At 48.1% G+C, this 18351-nt stretch overlaps 1 protein-coding gene across 1 annotated transcript in view; it reads left to right on the top strand.

Moving 5' to 3' along the window:
• Window positions 1-18351, top strand: part of LOC100954756 (myosin-16) — a 58971-nt gene that overhangs the window by 24294 nt on the left and 16326 nt on the right. The window contains exons 19-30 of the mRNA XM_003798886.1: window positions 519-655; window positions 2625-2706; window positions 5158-5331; window positions 7071-7298; window positions 8033-8137; window positions 11179-11265; window positions 11491-11636; window positions 12691-12781; window positions 13180-13236; window positions 13916-14002; window positions 16470-16715; window positions 17516-17633. Of these exons, the coding sequence (XP_003798934.1) occupies window positions 519-655; window positions 2625-2706; window positions 5158-5331; window positions 7071-7298; window positions 8033-8137; window positions 11179-11265; window positions 11491-11636; window positions 12691-12781; window positions 13180-13236; window positions 13916-14002; window positions 16470-16715; window positions 17516-17633 (1558 nt within the window). The remainder of the gene's footprint in view (window positions 1-518; window positions 656-2624; window positions 2707-5157; window positions 5332-7070; window positions 7299-8032; window positions 8138-11178; window positions 11266-11490; window positions 11637-12690; window positions 12782-13179; window positions 13237-13915; window positions 14003-16469; window positions 16716-17515; window positions 17634-18351) is intronic.

Raw genomic sequence — 18351 nt, 5'->3', positions numbered from 1 at the left:
TATTTAACTTCAACTAAGTTTTGTTTTCCTTGATAGTGCCAGTTACCAAATGAAAAAAAATGTCTGTAAGCTACTTTTAAAGGGGCTAATGTTCTAATTCTCCAAGTTATATTACATTTGACAGGCTCCATGTTTCTTTCTTTCTTTTTTTTTTTTTTTTTTTTTTTGAGACAAAGTCTCACTCTGTTGTCCAGGTTAGAATGCCATGACATCATCATAGTTGACAGCAATCTCAAACTCCTGGACTCAAGAGATCCTCCTGCCTCAGCCTCCCAAGTAGCTGGGACTAGACATGCACCACAGGGCCCAGCTAATTTTTTTATTTTTAGTGGAGTCAGGTCTTGTTCTTGCTCAGTCTGGTCTTAAACTCCTGAGCTCAATCTTCCCACCTTAGTCGCTCAGAGTACTGAGATTACAGGTCTGAACCACTGCTCCAGGCCTATGGCTCCTAAACTTTTAAGGACTCTTCTGCCCCCTTGACAGCTGGGCTTTTTTCAGAGGATGTCTCTATCCCCCAGGTATTCTTCCGTGCAGGCATACTAGCCAAGCTTGAGGACATGAGGGACGAGCGTCTGGCCAAGATCATGACGATGCTGCAGTGTCGGCTCCGGGGTTTCCTCATGAGGGTTGAGTTCAAGAAGATGCTGGAACGAAGGTAGCACTCACAAACTCTGACAGGGAAGGACTGCTGAAGCCACACACACAGGGGGCAGCCCCAGCAGCCACAACAGGGGTGGATGTCAATGTCTCTGCTGGCCCAGAAACTGTGTGTGAGGCCTGTATCAGTCTCCCAGGGCTGCCATAACAAAGTCCCACACACTGGGTGGCTTAACACCTCAGTAATTTATCCTTTTCTGGTTCTGGAGGCTTGAAGTCCATAGTCAAGAAGTTGGCAGGGCTGTGCTCCTTCTGAAACCTCTAGGGGAGGATTCTTTCTTTCCACTGCCAGCCGTGATAGCTCCAGGTGTCCCTGGCTTGTGGAGGCATCACTCTAATCCCTGCCTATGTCTTTACACAGTGTTCTCCCCAAAAGTCTGTGTTTTATACCATCTTCCCTCTTTCTATAAGGACACTAGTCATTGGATTAGAGCCAACTCTGCTCCAGTATGACCTTATCTTTTTTTCTGAATCTCACTCTTTCACCCTGAGTAGAGTGCCATGGCATCAGCCTAGCTCAAAAAAACCTCAGGGTTCAAGCAATCCTCCTGCCTCAGCTTCCCAAGTAGCTGGGACTACAGGTGCACACCACCATGCCCAGGTAATTTGTTCACTTTTTAGTAGAGAAGGGGTCTCACTCTTGCTCAGTCTAATCTCAAACTCCTGATCTCAAGAATCCTCCTGCCTCAGCCTCCCAGAGTGCTAGAATTACAGGCATGAGCTACTTTGCCTAGCCACTATCACCTCATCTTCAATAATTGCATCTGAAATGATCCTATTTCCAAATAAAGCCACACTCACAGGTACTGGGTGGGTAGGACTTTAACATATCTCTTGGGAAGGCACAATTCAACCTCTTACGGGACCTAGCTTATATAAACCCTTCTCTTTACAGTTCCAAGTCACTTTCACAGCCTTCCCCTTATTCTGTCTCTGTGATCATGCTGTGAGAAGGATGAGATAGGGTCAGCTGAATTTTACAGATGTGGAAACAGAGGTCAGAGGGGTTAAAGAACTGGGCCAGCTTCATGCAGAGTCAGGATTAGAACCCAGGAATTCTCACACTAAATCTCTGCCCTTGGAATCATATTTCACTTAAAAATTGCTGGGGCGCTTGTATCTCAGTGAGTAGGGTGCTGGCTACATATACCAAAGCTGGTGGGTTTGAGCCCGGCCCGAGTCTGCTAAACAACAATGACAACTACAACAAAAAAATAGCCAGGCGTTATGGTGGGCACCTGTAGTCCCAACTACTTGGGAGGCTGAGGCAAGAAAATCGCTTATGCCCAAGAGCTTGAGGTTGCTATGAGCTGTGACACCACAGCACTCTACCCAGGGTGACATAGTGAGACTCTGTCTCAAAAAAAAAAAAAAATTGCTAGGTCCATTCTAGATGAACTGTGTTTGCCACTGGCTCTTTGTGGCTATGGAATTAGTAACCACAGTTACTAGTGAATTTCTGCTACCACTAGCAGCCCTCCATGACACTGACTGAAGGAAGGCAGGGATGCCAGTTTGGGGCCAATTGAAGGATGCTGGCATCATCCAGGCCAGGCCTCTGTGCAGGGAGGAGAGGTCCTTAGTAAATGACATTTGAATGAAGCTGCAGGGGACAAGAAGGGGGCAGATTCCAGAGACTTCGCAGATCTAGCATTGAGAGATTAATGGGTATTTCTGGTGAAGAAGTGGAAGGAGAGGAAATGTAGGAGTAAATGATTGGTCTAGCTCAGCATTATGCCACCTGGGAGGGACCCGGTTCCACCAGGTTCCATCTAAGCTCCCTTAACCCACTGCTAGGCTCTGGCTTTGGCCTGAGTCTTGCTACCCACTAGGTCTTGAAAAAGCACTTTCATGTCTGCACAGAATTAGATCTTCTGGCTTTCATTCCCTGCCCATCTGCCTCCTCAAGGAGGACAGGTCCTAACACTTTCATCTTAACCCAGGTAATCCTGAATTCTTTTTGGCAGAATTGGCCTGAAAGTCATTCAGCGGAATGTGCGCAAGTTTCTGCAGCTGCGTTTCTGGGGCTGGTGGAAGCTATACAATAAGGTAGGGGCCCAAACACGGGACTGCTGCCACCTGCAGGCTGGGGGACCTGGTCTTAGGTGGAGGTGGCAGGCCACAGGAATGGTTTGAAACTGAGGGTACCTTGGAGGGGAAGGAGTTTAGCCTCTTTCCAGACAAGGGCTAATTTCTCCCTAAGAACAACCATGGTGTGTCTTTCCATCTCATCCCTCAAAATAAAATCTACTTACGATGGAGACAGTCATACCACCCCACCAATAAGATTGGGTTTGGCTATTGACACCTTCCCCCTGGGGTTGTTGAAGTATTTTTGGCTCCTTCTATGAGTCCTGGGCCTCAGAGTTGGAAAGACCTCAAGAAAAGATGGGGTCCAGCCTCTCATTTTCCAAATTCTTCCAAGATGGCAGGGAGGGCAGTGTTAAGTCAATTGGCTGTGTGTGTGTGTGTGTGTGTGTGTGTGTGTGTGTATGTGTGTTGCGGGTGGTTGCTGCAGATGCCCCAAGCGGATATAGGAGGCCATCCCACTATGTGGAGGTCTAGTCATGCCCAGGCTGGGGCCACCATTAAGAGGGAACATGCCCGAGGCACCAGAGAAGGATGCCAGACACAGGGCAGCTGTGTTCAAGGAACAGGACAGTGTTGTTTGGGGCAGCCACATGGGGGGTGGGGACAGGCTCTGAGTCATCTTGGGTGGCCCTGAGTTCTCCATAGCTCACAAAGAAGTGTCTTTCCATTTCTGGTGGGAAAGAATTCACTTATAATCAGTGCTGACCACAAAGGAAACGAAGGGACAGTAAGTCCTGCATCCCCAAAGGTATCACGCACAAAGGCCAGTCCCCTTAAAGGCCTGAGATTGGAGAGCAATCTAGATGAGCTGTTCTCCAAGGCCAGTTGTTGCTGGCACTCCCTGGCTTTCATCACACGTCCCATGACTGACCTTCTTTACATCAGTTCACTTGCTTCTTATTTTGAAAATTTTATTTTAAAAGGAAACTTTATATCTTTACTTTATCCTTTGCATTAATCTCATCCTAAGCAAATTTAGCCACAAAATTGCGGATTTGTTAAATTCTTTATCATCTTTAAAATTGCCTATTAAAGTAACTTTGTACCAAGGCAAATCAAAGGGTTTCCATGCAATGCTTGAATACATCTCCCCAGTTCCTTGGGTGTGAGTTGTATTCTGGGAAGACCCAGACCAGCAGCTTTTAAGGTACCTTCTGTGTAAGACACAGGGGCAACAGATATAAACTTCCCTGCTCTTTACTAATTAGTTGTGACAGAGCAAAGTCCTGTTCTAATTAGTTTAAAAAATCCTTTCCTCTTAGTATTTTAACTGGTCTCTGATCTTATTTAACATGGCCAGATGGAATGGGTCCATGAAAGAGAACACCTGTGGTAGGTGTCTGCTGAATAACAGGTGTTACACAGTTGCAAGTTATGGTGCTGAGAACTTTTCCTACAAACTTTGCCACGCTGACATCCCCAGGCTTGCGATGATCAAGGTTTATCTGTTATCTTCTAGGAGAAGCCATCCCTCCTCTCAAATCCATGTCCCTGGTACTTGCCCTCCTGAAAAATGTATATTTTGACTCAGGAAATACTCCCAGAGGTCCTGCTCCACAGGAGCTTGGTGCTGCAGAGACCCCAAGGGTGCAAAAGGGAGGTCTTTGAGGGGCTTTCAGACATAGGGCAGAGGAATACAGGTGATGGTATCTGGCAGATTCTGGCACTCTGACACAGCCCGAGAAATGCCAAATGCATTGAGAGATCCAGACAGTTTCTGTGAGTGCAGAACAGGAACAACTCCCAGCTGGCAGCAAAGCAAGCCAGCCCTACAGACAGGGGCAGCAGGACACAGACCAGAGGCAGGACATACTAGCTGAGCCAGTGCAGGGAATGAGCAGGGCAGCGCTATGGAAGGCCTTCAAGGCCAAGGTGAGAGCTGAGACTTCATGTTGTAGAGAAGGTGAAAGGTTGGAGAGAGAGAGAGACAGAGACAGAATGAGAGAGATAAGAGAGAGAGCTAGAGACATAGCATGAGAGAAAGAGACAGAGGTAGAAACAGAGAGAGGGTGAGAGAAAGACTGAGAAACCAAAGAGAACGAGAGAGAAAGGGAGAGAAATAGAAACAGACAGAGACAGACAGAGGGAGGGGGAAATCAGGAAGGAAGAAAGGGGAGGGAACCCTAAGCCTCTTATGTCACCAGAACAGATGTAAGCACTGGGAGCACCTAAGGATTGGTCCTAAATGAGGATGGACCTTCTCTGTTGAGGCTAGGGATGGCTAAGGCAAAGAGCGTGGCCTGAGAGGCAGCACTGGTAGAGAGAGACTCTGCCTGCAGAGCTACAGCAAGGGCTGCTTCCCACCCCTGGGGTGCTGTCAGGTCAAAGCTGGGGTAGACATCCCATAGCCCACCATCTACTCCTGCAAATCTCTCCTCCTAACACTTTTTGGTGTTGCTCCTCACCCAGGTCAAGCCACTCCTGAATGTAGCTCGGCAAGAGGAGGAAATGAAGGTCAAGGAGGAGGAGCTGAGGAGTGCCATGGCCAAGACCCAGGAGTTGATCAATAAGGTCAAGGAACTAGAGGAGAAGATGGCCACACTCAGCCAGGAGAAGAAGGACCTCACTATCCAGCTGCAAGCTGTACGTGGGGCTCTCATGGGCTGGAGGTGGAGGGGGAAAGGGGCCCTTGGTTGCTTGGGATTGCTTCAGTCAGACCCAGGAAGGGAGGAAGAGTGAGCTCTTCTAGAAGCCATGACCCACTAGACCACAGGGAAATTCCTCAGGCTTCTCTTTCCCTTTATTTCTTTTTTCTCCTTTTTTTGTTGGCCAGGGCTGAGTTTGAACCTGCCACATCCAGCATATGGGGTCAGCGCCCTATCCTTTTGAGCCACAGGCACCGCCCCTCCCCTCATTTCTGTGGCACCCTTGAACTAGCCACCAAAACATCTCCATCATATTCTTATTTGCACACGACCACCTGGGCACACAGCCGCAGGCCCCACCTGTGGGGAAAGTCCAGGGGTGGTGGGAAGATGTGATGGGAAAAGCTCGGCTCTGCCCCACAAACTTGGCAACTTACCCCCTTTGAGCCTCCTTTTCCTCCCATGGCAAAGGGGAACACGGCAGGGAAGAATAATTGACAGTTTCCATACAGCAGTGACAAACTGCCCTGCGGTGCATCCCCTCCCAGCATTCTCTGGTTCCCAAACTTCTCCTGTCCCTTCTCTGATTTGAGCCTATAAGACACCAGTTTTCACATGTCTCATACAGGGTAGAAAACCAAGCTTGATGGAGAAGTTGAGACTTAATCAAGGTCCCAAGCCCATTAGTAAAAAACTTGATTCCATCTTTGGTCCATCCCATAGTGCCACAGCCACCTGTGCTGCCATGAGAGTGTGGTGCCTGCATTGTCCCTCTGCTGTGCCCACAGCTGAGTCCAGCATCATTTCTCTGTATTCAGTCAGTGCCCTGAGAAGCTACTCAAACTGATATCCATATTTTTGTGTGTTTGTAGATGCCAAGGCTAAGGGAGACCACAATGAAGAAAGAATCTTCCCTCTATAGACACTCCTTTGCATGTTCCATCCCTGAAACCTCATGGTGATGATCTCCCTTGTTTTGCAGGCAAAGAACTTCATATTTCAGTAAAGTTATGCCACATAACACCATAAGTCACACAGTTGGCCTGGGTTTTTGCTGTTTGACCCCACTGACCCTGTCTCCGAGGCTCCAGTGGACAGCTAGGGTCTCTCCTCTCTTCTGCCACTCCATGTGACTTCAATGAGTTTCCTTCTCCCTCTGAATCTCAGTCCCCTCATCTGAAAGCCGTAACTGACAGAGCCCTCTGCCTAGTTTACTTCACAGGGCTGTTGTAAGGAGGAGCCATAGATGGGAAATGCTTCATCCTCACAACAGTGCTAAGGTGACACTCGTGATTTGCGTGTGTATCCCAGTCCCTGTGGACAGGTGGAAGTATAGGCAGGCACACCCAAGGTCAGTAGATTTGACAGCAGGGCCTGACTAATAGTGGATTTCTGCCCTAGTACCCTTGACTTCTCCTAGACCACCTACAAACACCTGAAGGTGTGGCCGATCCCTGGGGGTGATGCAGAGTCAGATGCAGCAGGTCGCAGGTGGAGCCTGAGGTTTTGTTTCCAGGTCACTCTGCTGGTGCTGCTGGTGTTGCTGTCCCAGACCGTAGTCCTAGACTGTGCTTTGTCAGACACATAGCAAAAGGACCCTGGAGAGAGCCCATTCCCTGCCCACTCCCAGGATACATTTGTTCAGGGCCTGTCAGCCCAAGGCTTATCTGCCCATCTTGGTGATGATCTTTAGGTCCCTTGCAGGTTGCCTTTGACTGGGGCTCTTTCTTCTGACAGGAGCAAGAGAACCTGATGGATGCAGAGGAGCGCCTGACCCAAATGATGAAGACCAAGATGGAACTAGAAAGCCAGATTGCAGACATGCGGGAACGACTAGAGGAGGAAGAAGGCATGGCGGCCTCACTGAGCGCTGCTAAGCGTAAGCTGGAGGGGGAGCTGAGCGACCTGAAGAGGGACCTGGAGGGCCTAGAAACCACACTAGCCAAGACGGAGAAGGAAAAGCAGGTGAGGATGGCCTGGGCCCTACCACACCCCTTTCAGGCCAGGGATCCCCAGTCCATTCACGTGCAAGGACACCAGCAGCCTCCACTGTGGTGATGTCCAGTGTCCCAGCCCCTGGCCACGTGAGGCTTTTTTAACTTCAGTTAATTCAATATCATTTAAATGCAGCACCCTATTTGCACTAGGCACATTCTGAGTGCTCACAGTCACACGTGTTAAGTGCCACAGGCAGAGAACATGTCCATCAGAAAGTTCTGCCAGACAGAGCAGCTGACCAAGGGGACTGAAAGCTGTTACTGTCATGAAGAAAGGGTCACTTTTAACTGTTGAATTTCTACCCAAACAAGCAGTCTCTGCCCTCTGAGCAGCTCCTTGGCTTCTGCTGCCCTCTAGCTAACCCTTGGCCTCTTCCTGCCATCCCAGCCATTGGGACTCATGAGCAAGATGAAGTGGCCTCTGCTTCAACCTTTGTTTCTCCAACCTTGCTGTGGACACAACTACCTGGGGATACTAATGAGGCCCTGCGGAGGTCTGGGGGTCCTTTTTGTAGCAAAGGCCTGAATTAGTAGTTCTCCCCAACACTAGATTCTAACTTGGTTGGTCTGGAACTTGCCCTGGGTGTTTACATTTCTTAAACTCCCAGGAGACTCTAGGATGCCCATGCTGAGGACTCTGCTCCTCCATGGAGGCTGTTTCCAGCCTTAGGGACCCCTCTCTCTCATCACATGCACTTTTAGGCCCTGGATCACAAGGTCCGCACCCTGACTGGGGACCTCTCACTCCGTGAAGACTCCATTGCCAAGCTCCAGAAGGAGAAGAGGGCCCTGGAAGAGCTGCACCAGGTGGGTTCCCAGAGTCTGTCCTCGGCAAAGTGGGAAGACTCCCCTAGGGAAGTCAAGGAATCTCCCCAAATCTCAATTCCCTCATCAGTGAAGTGGGTGTGGCCTTATCTTGCTGCCTTCCTTCCGTTATAAGTAGGGTGGCCACATAATTTATCTTCCAAACTAGGACAGTTGTTTGTTTGTTTGTTTTGAGACAGAGTCTCACTATGTCACCCTTGGTAGAGTGCTGTGGCAGCACAACTCACAGCAACCTCAAAGTCTTGGGCTTAAATGATTCTCTTCCCTCAGCCATCCAAGTAGCTGGGACTACAGGTGCCCGCCACAACGCCCAGCTATTTTCTTGTTGCACTTGTCATTGTTGTTTAGATGGCCCAGGCCAGGCTTGAACCTGCCAACCTCAGTGCATATGGCTGGCACCGTACCCACTGAGCTACAGGTGCTGAGCCTAAACTAGGGCAGTTTTGAAAGTGGAAGGAGGAGCTGTTAATACTTACCAGTCAGGCTATGCCCAGGCACACTGGGAGGTATGGTCACTGGAGTGGTAAGGTTTGAGTGGGGTATATGGAAGTGCCCCTTGAGTTCTAAACCCCAGCAAACCATAATACACTATGGCAACAACAGGCCACAAGCTCATGAGGTCATGAGGAGACCCACCCTTCTTTCCCAGGGCTGTTTTTGTGGCTCAGGCTGCCGGATACAGAGCTAGCTCTGACCAATCACCAGCACTGACCTCTAGAGACACAGGTGCAAAAAGCAGATCAAAGCTGAGAGCTGGACACTTCATCTGGTGTTGACTCATATCATGCATCTACAGCATGTCCTCTGAGCTCTTTCTGCTGTCTCTGGAACTGCCTCCCTTAGGCTGATTCTCAATTGTATCAGACCCAAAGCCCCTTTTTAAACCAATATAGTTGGTTCTTATTGTTCGTAGTAGTTATGTTCCATAAAGTTGCTACAAACACTGCATTAACAAATACTGAATTGAACTAGCAAATACTAACCACTGCTCTTACATAGGGTTAGGGAGCACATATATAGGGTTAGGTTCCTACACTTCTCTGTCCATTAACATTTTCATCAACCAATCAATTCATAATATATATGATTATGATCAACATGTTACTTTGTTTTATATGTGTTTCTATTGAAAAATACCTTGTTAAATATAGAAGGTGCCCCCCAAAAGTATATGCATTTTAAGAAAGGAAAAATTGCATTAAAATTGTAATACTCAGGTCGTGTTTGACTTCCATAATTACAAGAGATATGAGATAAAATATATAAGATAACAAACATTATTGGTATATACTGAATATTACCATTTTAACACAGGTTTTTCTTGAAGTATGTATACATTTCTTTGGCACCCTCTGTATATTGTCAATTCATTAACCTTGAACTCATGGCCTGTAGCTCTATAATTCATGCCTGAACAAAATTTATCTAACATACATATTTTCTCAGTAAGGGACACCACAGCCTTCTCATGCTTAGGAATGTGATGGCACTTCAGAAATACGTTTGAGGGGCATTTAAATGGCAAAATTACCAATAACAATTAAAAAAAAAGAAAAAACATAGCTTTATGTAGAGAATAAAAATGGCACTTGTTCACAGTTTGAGAGCTGAAACAAGAAGGCAGAGTATAAACTTGTTCAAATTCAGCTGGGAAGATGTGTATCAGGGAATTCAAAATTTTCCCCACCACATGCATATTTGCAAATGATCATGAAAGTACAGTGATTGTTGATTTGGAATTACAAATATAGTGAGTAAGTGAATCCACGATGGGAAATCAACAAACAATGAGGATTAACTGTATTTTACAATGCCCTCTTACAATCCCAAAGTAAAAATTATTAAATAATATAATACGTAACTTCAAAAAATGAATAGCATGCCCTTTGATATAAAGGGGGAATGAATGATAAGCAATTTATTATAAATAGCAGCTGTCACCAGGTAAAAACAAGCTCAGGCAGATCAACTGGGAGATGGCTGCAAGAGGGTGTGTTAAGATTTTACAAAGTGTTGACTAACCCTTGGGGAAATTTGAAACAACAATGACAAATCTTTCGATTTTCATGGTAAATCATTCTCTCTCTCTCTCTCTTTTTGAGACAAAGTCTCACTCTGTTGCCACAGACTAGAGTGCTATGGCCTCAGCCTAGCTCATAGCAACCTCAAACTCCTGGGCTCAAGCAATCCTCCTGCCTCAGCCTCCTGAGTAGCTGTGACTACAGGCATCCACCATAATGCTCGGCTGTTTTTTTCTATTTTTAGTAGAGGTGGAGGTCTCATTTTGCTCAGGCTGGTGTCAAACTCCTGAGCTCAGGCGATCCTCCCACTTCCGCCTCCCAGAGTGCTAGGATTACAGGCATAAGCCACCACACCCTGCCAAGATCTTTCTTTTAACATGTAGTGTATACTAAGTGAAAAAGAATGTTGAGCTACATGTAAAGTGGTGCTAGGTTCCAGGTTCAGAAGAATATAAAGGGCTGTTTTATTTACATGAATGCCTGGGTGGGACATCAAGCATGTGACTGCAGAATTATTCACCATGATGCTGGGTTGTCCAGAGCCAGATGGGATGTCCAGCACCGCTCCTAAACATCAGTGGGGCCTCTGGTCACTGAGACAGCCAGAATCAGCAACTCGTAGATTTTTGGCCGGGGCTAGGTTTGAACCCACCACCTCCAGCATATGGGGCAGCACCCTACACCTTTGAGCCACAGCACCACCCCAACCCATAGATTTTTAATAAGCCTGGTTTGTAATAGCTGGCTAAAAAAAAGGAAAAAAAAATTCCCATATGCTTACAGGACAACCAGGCCTTCCAAATGACCCCTGCTGTGTGCTCAGTTCTATCTGTCCTGGCCCTCGCCAGCACCAGAGCAGATGCTCAGTAACTACTCAGTGAAATCAACCCAACTCCCCAAAGTCTGGGAGCTGCACAGCTCAGAAGTGATGACTGAGGACCAGGCCTGTTCAGCTGTTCCTACAGTGTCTTGTGGGGCACACATGTATATCCTTCTTTCCAGAAAACCCTGGATGACCTGCAAGCTGAGGAGGACAAGGTGAACCACCTGACCAAGAACAACAGCAAGCTGAGCACCCAGATCCACGAGGTAACACCTCATTGTTGGGCCTGTCTGTAACTTGAGGGACAGTTCCATTCTGGGGCACAGGGTCCTCAGATAAATTCTGGGAACTAGACTGACACATACCGTGGAGGCATGAGGGTCTTTCTGATGCCACAGCAAAGGGACCAAGCCCCCAGTCTGCTTCCTTCTTGCCTTCTGGTCTCAGACTCCTCTCCGCTATACCGTCTTTTGCTTTTCTGACCTCCACAGCTGGAGGATAACTGGGAGCAGGAAAAGAAAATCCGGGCAGAGGTGGAAAAGGCACGTAGGAAAGCTGAGGGTGACCTGAAGATGACCATCGACAACCTCAATGAGATGGAGCGTTCCAAGCTGGATCTTGAGGAGGTGGTGAAAAAGTATGCCTGGGTCATTATTCCTTTTGTCTGTCACCATGTCAGCAATAACTGGAGCTGCCTGGATGATGCCGGGCACTTGGTGCTGTGCCGCATTAACATGTGTCCTGTGCCTGGCCTGGAGTATACACAGAGCAGTAGGGGCTGCCCAGTCTTACATGGTGCCTGGTGGGCACTGGGGAGAAGAGACTGCCACTGTCCTGGAACATGGAGGCCTAAGTAGAGCAGGGAGCTTCATAGAAACCTACAAATAGGGCTCTCAGGGATAACAAGGAGTTGAGGGGGTATTTTATGAATATCGCTCTGGCAATAACATGGGAGACACAGGTGAAAAAACCTGGAAGCAGGAAGACAATTGTGAGGCTATTGCCATGGTCCAGATAAAAACCTGAACTAAGTGAGTGGCCCAGAGGATGGAGATAAGGAGGAGTCAGACAAGGGAATATTTTAGGGAGCAGAATTTGGACAGTGCATCTTGGAAGTATAGTTGACTAAGGCAGTCTTAAAGCACCACAGACCTCAACAAGGAGGGTGTGAAGCTAGCTCGGTATCTTGGCACATCTCTCCCGTGGCACACACAGTGTGTGTGACTTTGCCTGCCCTCATCTACTCAGCCTCTGGCATCCTTGTTCTCACATGGCTCCTTGAATGTGTAACTCACATATCTGAAAAAGACAGGGCCCTTTGTAGAAAGTTTTTGGAGAAAAAATGTTTTCTAAAAATGCAAAGCATCAGTGTGATTCTGGAGCCCCTTGAATATAAGCTGTACCAGAGCAGTGGTTTTTGTCCCATTTATTTACTGATGTGTCCCTGGAGCCCCAAACAATGAATATGTAAATGAATGAGTGAGTGAGTGATGAAAAGCCAGTGGAACAGATTCTGGGTTCTGCCCCTCTATAGGTAAGACCCTCCGGGCTGACACCGTAGAGGCCAGGGGTTGGGAGATGCTGGGTTTCAGCAGCCCAAGGCCCCCTCTGGCGGCCCAAGTTGCATTCCCTTGCCAGCTCATGGGTCACCCTCAGAGCCTTTCCTCAGAAGACCAAACTTTCCCTTGCAGGAGGGATATGGAAATAAATTCTATCAATTCTAAATATGAGGATGAGCAGTCTCTGAATTCTACGCTGCAAAGGAAACTAAAGGAATATCAGGTATGTCCAAATTGGCTGCTGAGGTTTCCTGAGAAACAAGACTGTCATAGAGACCTTGGAGACCAACCCGGGTTCACCTCACTCAGGGTCAAATCCCAGGTCCTTGAGTGTTTATGAGGCCCTCTACCATCTGACCTTGTTCCCTTCCTGACTGTATCACCTCCCATTCTGCCACCACTCTGCCCAGCCATGCAAGATCCTTGCTTGGTGGCACACATGCCAGGCTCCCTCCTGCTTCAGGGCCTTTGCACATGCTCTGTGGGACCTGCTTTTCTTTGCTTTTGATCATGGCCATCATATGCTCCTGTCCCTATTTTCCATCCTAAAAGGCCAAGTGGATGGCTTTTTTTTCTTGGGAGAGATGAAGCTCCCTTATCAGCCTCCTATATGTCCATTAGGCCCGAATTGAAGAGCTGGAAGAAGAACTGGAAGCCGAGAGGGCAATGAGAGCCAAGGTAAATGAAATACCCCTTCCTCTACCCCTTCTTGAGTCAAAGGACCTTCTGGCAGCCACACATCTTACCATCGGTAGAAATTCCCTCTCAGAAAACCAATGCAGAGGATAGGTGTCCAGTCATAAAGTCTAGTCATTTCTGGAGCACCCAGTGTTTGTCAGGCACTGTCCTACACACTCACACTCATGATGATGTGAAAGGCAAGGATACCAGAGGTGGTGTAAGTCCAGAGAAGAGGCTGGTCTGCCCAGGGCAGGTGCAGAAGGAAACACTTGACTTCAAAGATGCAAGGTGGAACTGCCAGACAGAGGAAATGTAATGGTACCTACCTTCACAGGGACAGGCGTAAAAGGAGACAAAAGTGTGCATTAGGAAGAACTAAGTGTGGAAGGGGGGTGGACATGGGGCCCTACAGAGTAGTGAAGCCAGAAAGCTGGTGGGAGATGCATCATAATGTGCCTAACCTCCAGATTCAGTCGAAGTGGACAGTGGGGTTAGGTGGACACGAGTACCTACTCAGTATAGGGAAGACACACAGTGTCCTTCACTGAGCTGGTGGACAGCAGGCAGGGGTCCCCAAGTGCAGGCCCCAGATTCTCAGAAGTCATGTCACCTCAGTCTTTACTAGAGGAAAAGGAGCTCTGGGTGGCTTTCAACAGTATCATTAAACCTCACCCAGGTGGAGAAACAACGCAGTGACCTGGCCCGAGACCTTGAAGACCTCAGCGACAGGCTGGAGGAGGCTGGTGGAGCTACGTCTGCTCAGGTACCAACCCAGGCATCCTGGCATACTCTCAGGGAGAAAATATGCTGGACCATGAGTGGTGGGATAAAGACCAGTTTGCGCCTGCTGAGGTCCTGAAACTAACTGGAGGAGAAACCAACTAATAATACAGAGTAGGGAGGGCCTGTTCAATTCACTTTCTGCTGAGCCCCTTGGTTCCACCATGTTCAGGAAGCAGATGCAGAGGGCAGGTATTTGAAGACAGTGTGATAAGAGAAAATGTGGGGGAAAGAAAGGGCAACAGATTAGGAAACAACTGCCTTTGAAAAGATAGTTTGTTACAGTCCCAAGAAGAGGGGCCCAGTATTCCCTGCAGGGCACTGGGCTGGGTCAAGAAGGGGATGTGGGTGTGGGAAGGGAAATGTGAGCAAGGGCCTTTCCTGCGGCTTCTATGGGAAGGAACTATGGTTTAGGATTGGCCAGTCTGAATAATCTCAGTGGGCTCTGGGGCAGAGAGACTTGATCAGGCCAGGTAAATAGCAACCTCAATGTGAGAGCCCTGTAGAGGAGGAGGTAGTTGCCCTATGTCCTAGATTGGTTGGTTCTGCATTTGAATAGCACACTGCAGGGCGAGCTGTTTGCTATCTCTAAGAATTGACTATCCCTCAAGTTGAGCAAGGTGAGGCATCCCTTCAAGGTCAGCAAGGCCCCAGATGTTATAGGATCAGAATACAGAAAATAAAGGCAGGGCTAATGTAGTGGGATGATGGCACCACCCCACACCCCAAGTGCACCCCACTGAGAGGTGAGGGGGGACTGGAATTAGAGCCTCCCCTCCTGGTGTGGGACTTCAACTTCTTTGATTCATATGAAGGTGTCATGGGGACCAGCAGAAGCCACATGAACTTCTCCTGGTTGAATACAGTCAGCTCTCCTGCAAATGCAGATGCTTGGGCACAGCAGAAGGCTAGATGGATATTTCCCCATTGCTTGATGACTGGGCATCCCTTACCTGTTGCTGCCTGGACTCCATGTCCACTCCCTCATCTTCCTGGCCACTGCCCTCTCACTGCGGGTGTGTGCTCAGAACTGAAGCTGGTACTTAACTGTGGTCAGGGTCCTGGCAGGAAACAAAATCATTCTGATCATTCTGGATGGTTTGAATAATGAGGCATGAACTAAGGGTCTACTGGTAGCAGTGTAGGGAGGGATAACAGAACAATAGGGCACCAGAGACTGGCACCAGGGAGCCATTACTACCCCTGGACCAAAGGAACAAGAGGCACACAGGGTTATGGGGCTCAGAGAGCCAGAGCCAGGGAGGATGGGCTGCCTGGCAGGAGCTATAGTTATGGAGAGACCTAGGTGGAGAATGTATAGTTGGGAAGGCAAGTGGGGAATGGATAGCATCCATAAGTAGCTAGCAACACAGATTCTGGTTCAAGGGGTCCTGGGGCAGGCTACATTTCTGGTGAGCTTCCTGGTGATGCTGGCATGTCTGGCCCATGATCTGCACTTGGAGTAGAGAGGATTTAGAATTTATACAGGTGAAGAAGGGAAATACACAATGCAAGAGCTGCTGTGTGTTAGTCTCCGAGGTCTGCTGTAATAAATTGTCAGAAACTAGATGGCTTAAAACAATAGTACTATACTCTCTGGTAGTCAGGAGATCAGAAGTCTGAAATCAGGATGTAGGTAGGATTGTTCCACTGGAGGCTCCCATCGAGAGTCCATCCCATGCTCCTTCCTAGCATCTGGTGGCTGCCAGGAACCCTTGGTGCTCCTTGGCGCTCCTTGGCAGGACATATCACTCCAACCTCTGTTCTGTTGTCACAGGGCCCTCTCCCCTAGTATCTCTCTGGTCCCAAATTTCCTTCTCGAAAGTACATCAATCATTGGATTAGTGCTCACCTTAATGGAATATGACATCTTCACTAATTAAATCTGCAAAGACCATATTTCTTTCTTTTTTTTTTTTTTTTTTGAGACGGAGCCTCAAGCTATCCCCCTGGGTAGAGTGCCATGGCATCATGCTCACAGCAACCTCCAACTCCTGGGCTCAAGCGAGTCTCCTGTCTCAGCCTCCCAAGTAGCTGGGACCACAGGCGCCCGCCACAACGCCTGGCCATTTTTTGGTTGCAGCCATCATTGTTGTTTGGCAGGCCTGGGCTGGGGATTCGAACCTGCCACCTTAGGTGTATGTGGCTGGTGCCTTAGCCGCTTGAGCCACAAGGCGCCGAGCCCAAAGACCGTATTTCTAAAAAAGGCCATACCCACAGGTGCCTGGGGTTAGGATTTGAGTATATCATTTTAAGGGGCATAATTAACAAACAACAGTATTGAAAGAAATCCCATGGGCACCTCCTCCAGGGGCTAAGGATTACCATTTCAGTCAGGACTTCTAGTGAGGGGCAGGAATTCCACAGGACCAGTGAGCAGGTGGGCAGCATCTAATCCCAGGAGGCCAGGCTGGCCTATTCTGCTGAGCCCTGCTGCTCCCCTGTCACAGATTGAGCAGAATCGCAAGCGGGAGGCTGAACTGCTGAAGCTGCGGCGTGAGCTGGAGGAGGCAGCCCTGCAGAGCGAGGCCACAGCCTCCACACTTCGTAAGAAGCACACGGACTCCATGGCTGAGCTGACGGAGCACGTGGAGAGCCTGCAGAGGATCAAGTCCAAGCTGGAGAAGGACAAGCAGGTGATGAAGGCCGAGATCGAGGACCTCAACGCCAGTGTGGAGACAATCCAAAAGTCCAAGGTGAGGATGGCTCCTTCCCAGAGCCCCAGGGAGGCCCCCCTACATAACTTCATAACTTCACCATGCTTTAGTCTTCACCTCTATAACACAGGGATGGCAGAAATAATCCCTACCTCAGAGTGCTATTGTGAGGGCTGCAATAGGCCCTGGCCCATAGAAAATGCTCAATAAATCTGCCAGCACAATTTTCATTTCCTTAGTATAACTAGTCTTCAAAGAGTTAGCAACTAGTAGGAGAAATACGATAAATGCATACCATGTCACAATTCAAAGAAAAAGCAATCCATGACAAGAAAGAAAATGAAGTAAGCCATTGAACATGCATTTATTGAGCACCTACCTGGTGAAGAGTCTCCTTGTGACACCAGGGAAGGGGTTATCAAAGGTCCCTGTCACAGTCAACTACCTTCAGTCCCTAAACTTCATCTACTCACACAGTATCTTCATAGTTTCTGTTTTATCTGCAAACCCCTGCGTGAATGCTGTATTTTTCCTTAAATCAGCTAGCTACATTTTCTTATCAGGTGTGGTCTGCAGGAGTTTGGAGAGGCTATAAAAAGGAGATAGGCCGGAGTGGGGGGCTGTGTGCCCATCCAAAGGTGCTGGGTTTATATTGATAGAAAATGGTAAGTTGTTTGGCATTTCTGAGATAGGAACATTCTAGAAGGACTAGGCAAGTATCCTAGGTGGTGCACAAGCGGAATAGACATGAAGGAGGGCAATATTCTAGGGGGAAGCCAAGAGGGCTTGGCCTACGCAGCCCTTTCCCCTTCCCCACTGAGTTTGTTCTTTCTGAACAGCTGAATGCGGAGGCCCACGTCAGAAAGCTGGAAGACAACTTATCAGAAGCCAACGCCAAGGTGGCAGAGCTGGAGAGAAACCAGGCAGAAATCAATGCCATTAGGACTCGCCTCCAAGGTGAGCTCCCCTGAAACTTCCTAAGGAGCAATTTATGGAAAGGAACAGGGATCCTGAAGGAAAAGGGAAGAAGCACACCTCTCTCCCGTGCTTTCTTGGCCTTGGAAAAATCCCAACCAATCACTTTGCAATGAGACAAGGGGATTTTATTCTACCTGCTGAATATTCCAAGTAATATTCCAAGTAATACAATGTAAAACAGAGAACACTGTTCAAGACTTTTTTTTATTTTCTATTTTTTATTAAGACAGAGTTGTCTCTGTCACCTGGTTAGACTGCAGTGGTGTCATAATGGCTAGCCCAATCTCAAGCTCCTGGGCTCAAGTGATCCTTCTTGCCTCAGCCTCCTGAACAGCTGGGACTACAGGTGCCTGTCACCACACCTGGCTAATTTATTCTATTTTTAGTAGCGATAGGGTTTTGCTCTTGCTCAGGCTTGTCTTAAACTCCTGAGCTTAAGGGATCCTCCTGCCTCAGTCTCCCAAAGTGCTAAGACTATAGGAGTGGCCATATTCAAGGCATTTTTGTAAAAGTTTTCCCACTTGTCCCATTAGATCAGCAGGAGAAACACTGATGCTGACAAAATCCAATTTTCAAACATGACTCACATACTTATATAAAGTGAACATGCTTCAAGGATTTATTTCACTCATTAATAAGGGAACCAAAAGGCTCGGCGCCTGTGGCTCAAGCCGCTAAGGCACCAGCCACATACACC

This window comes from Otolemur garnettii, unplaced genomic scaffold, assembly GCF_000181295.1.
Source record: "Otolemur garnettii isolate 467f Iridium unplaced genomic scaffold, OtoGar3 scaffold00142, whole genome shotgun sequence".
NCBI lineage: Eukaryota > Metazoa > Chordata > Mammalia > Primates > Galagidae > Otolemur > Otolemur garnettii.
This window is presented reverse-complemented; position numbering and strand designations above follow the sequence as displayed.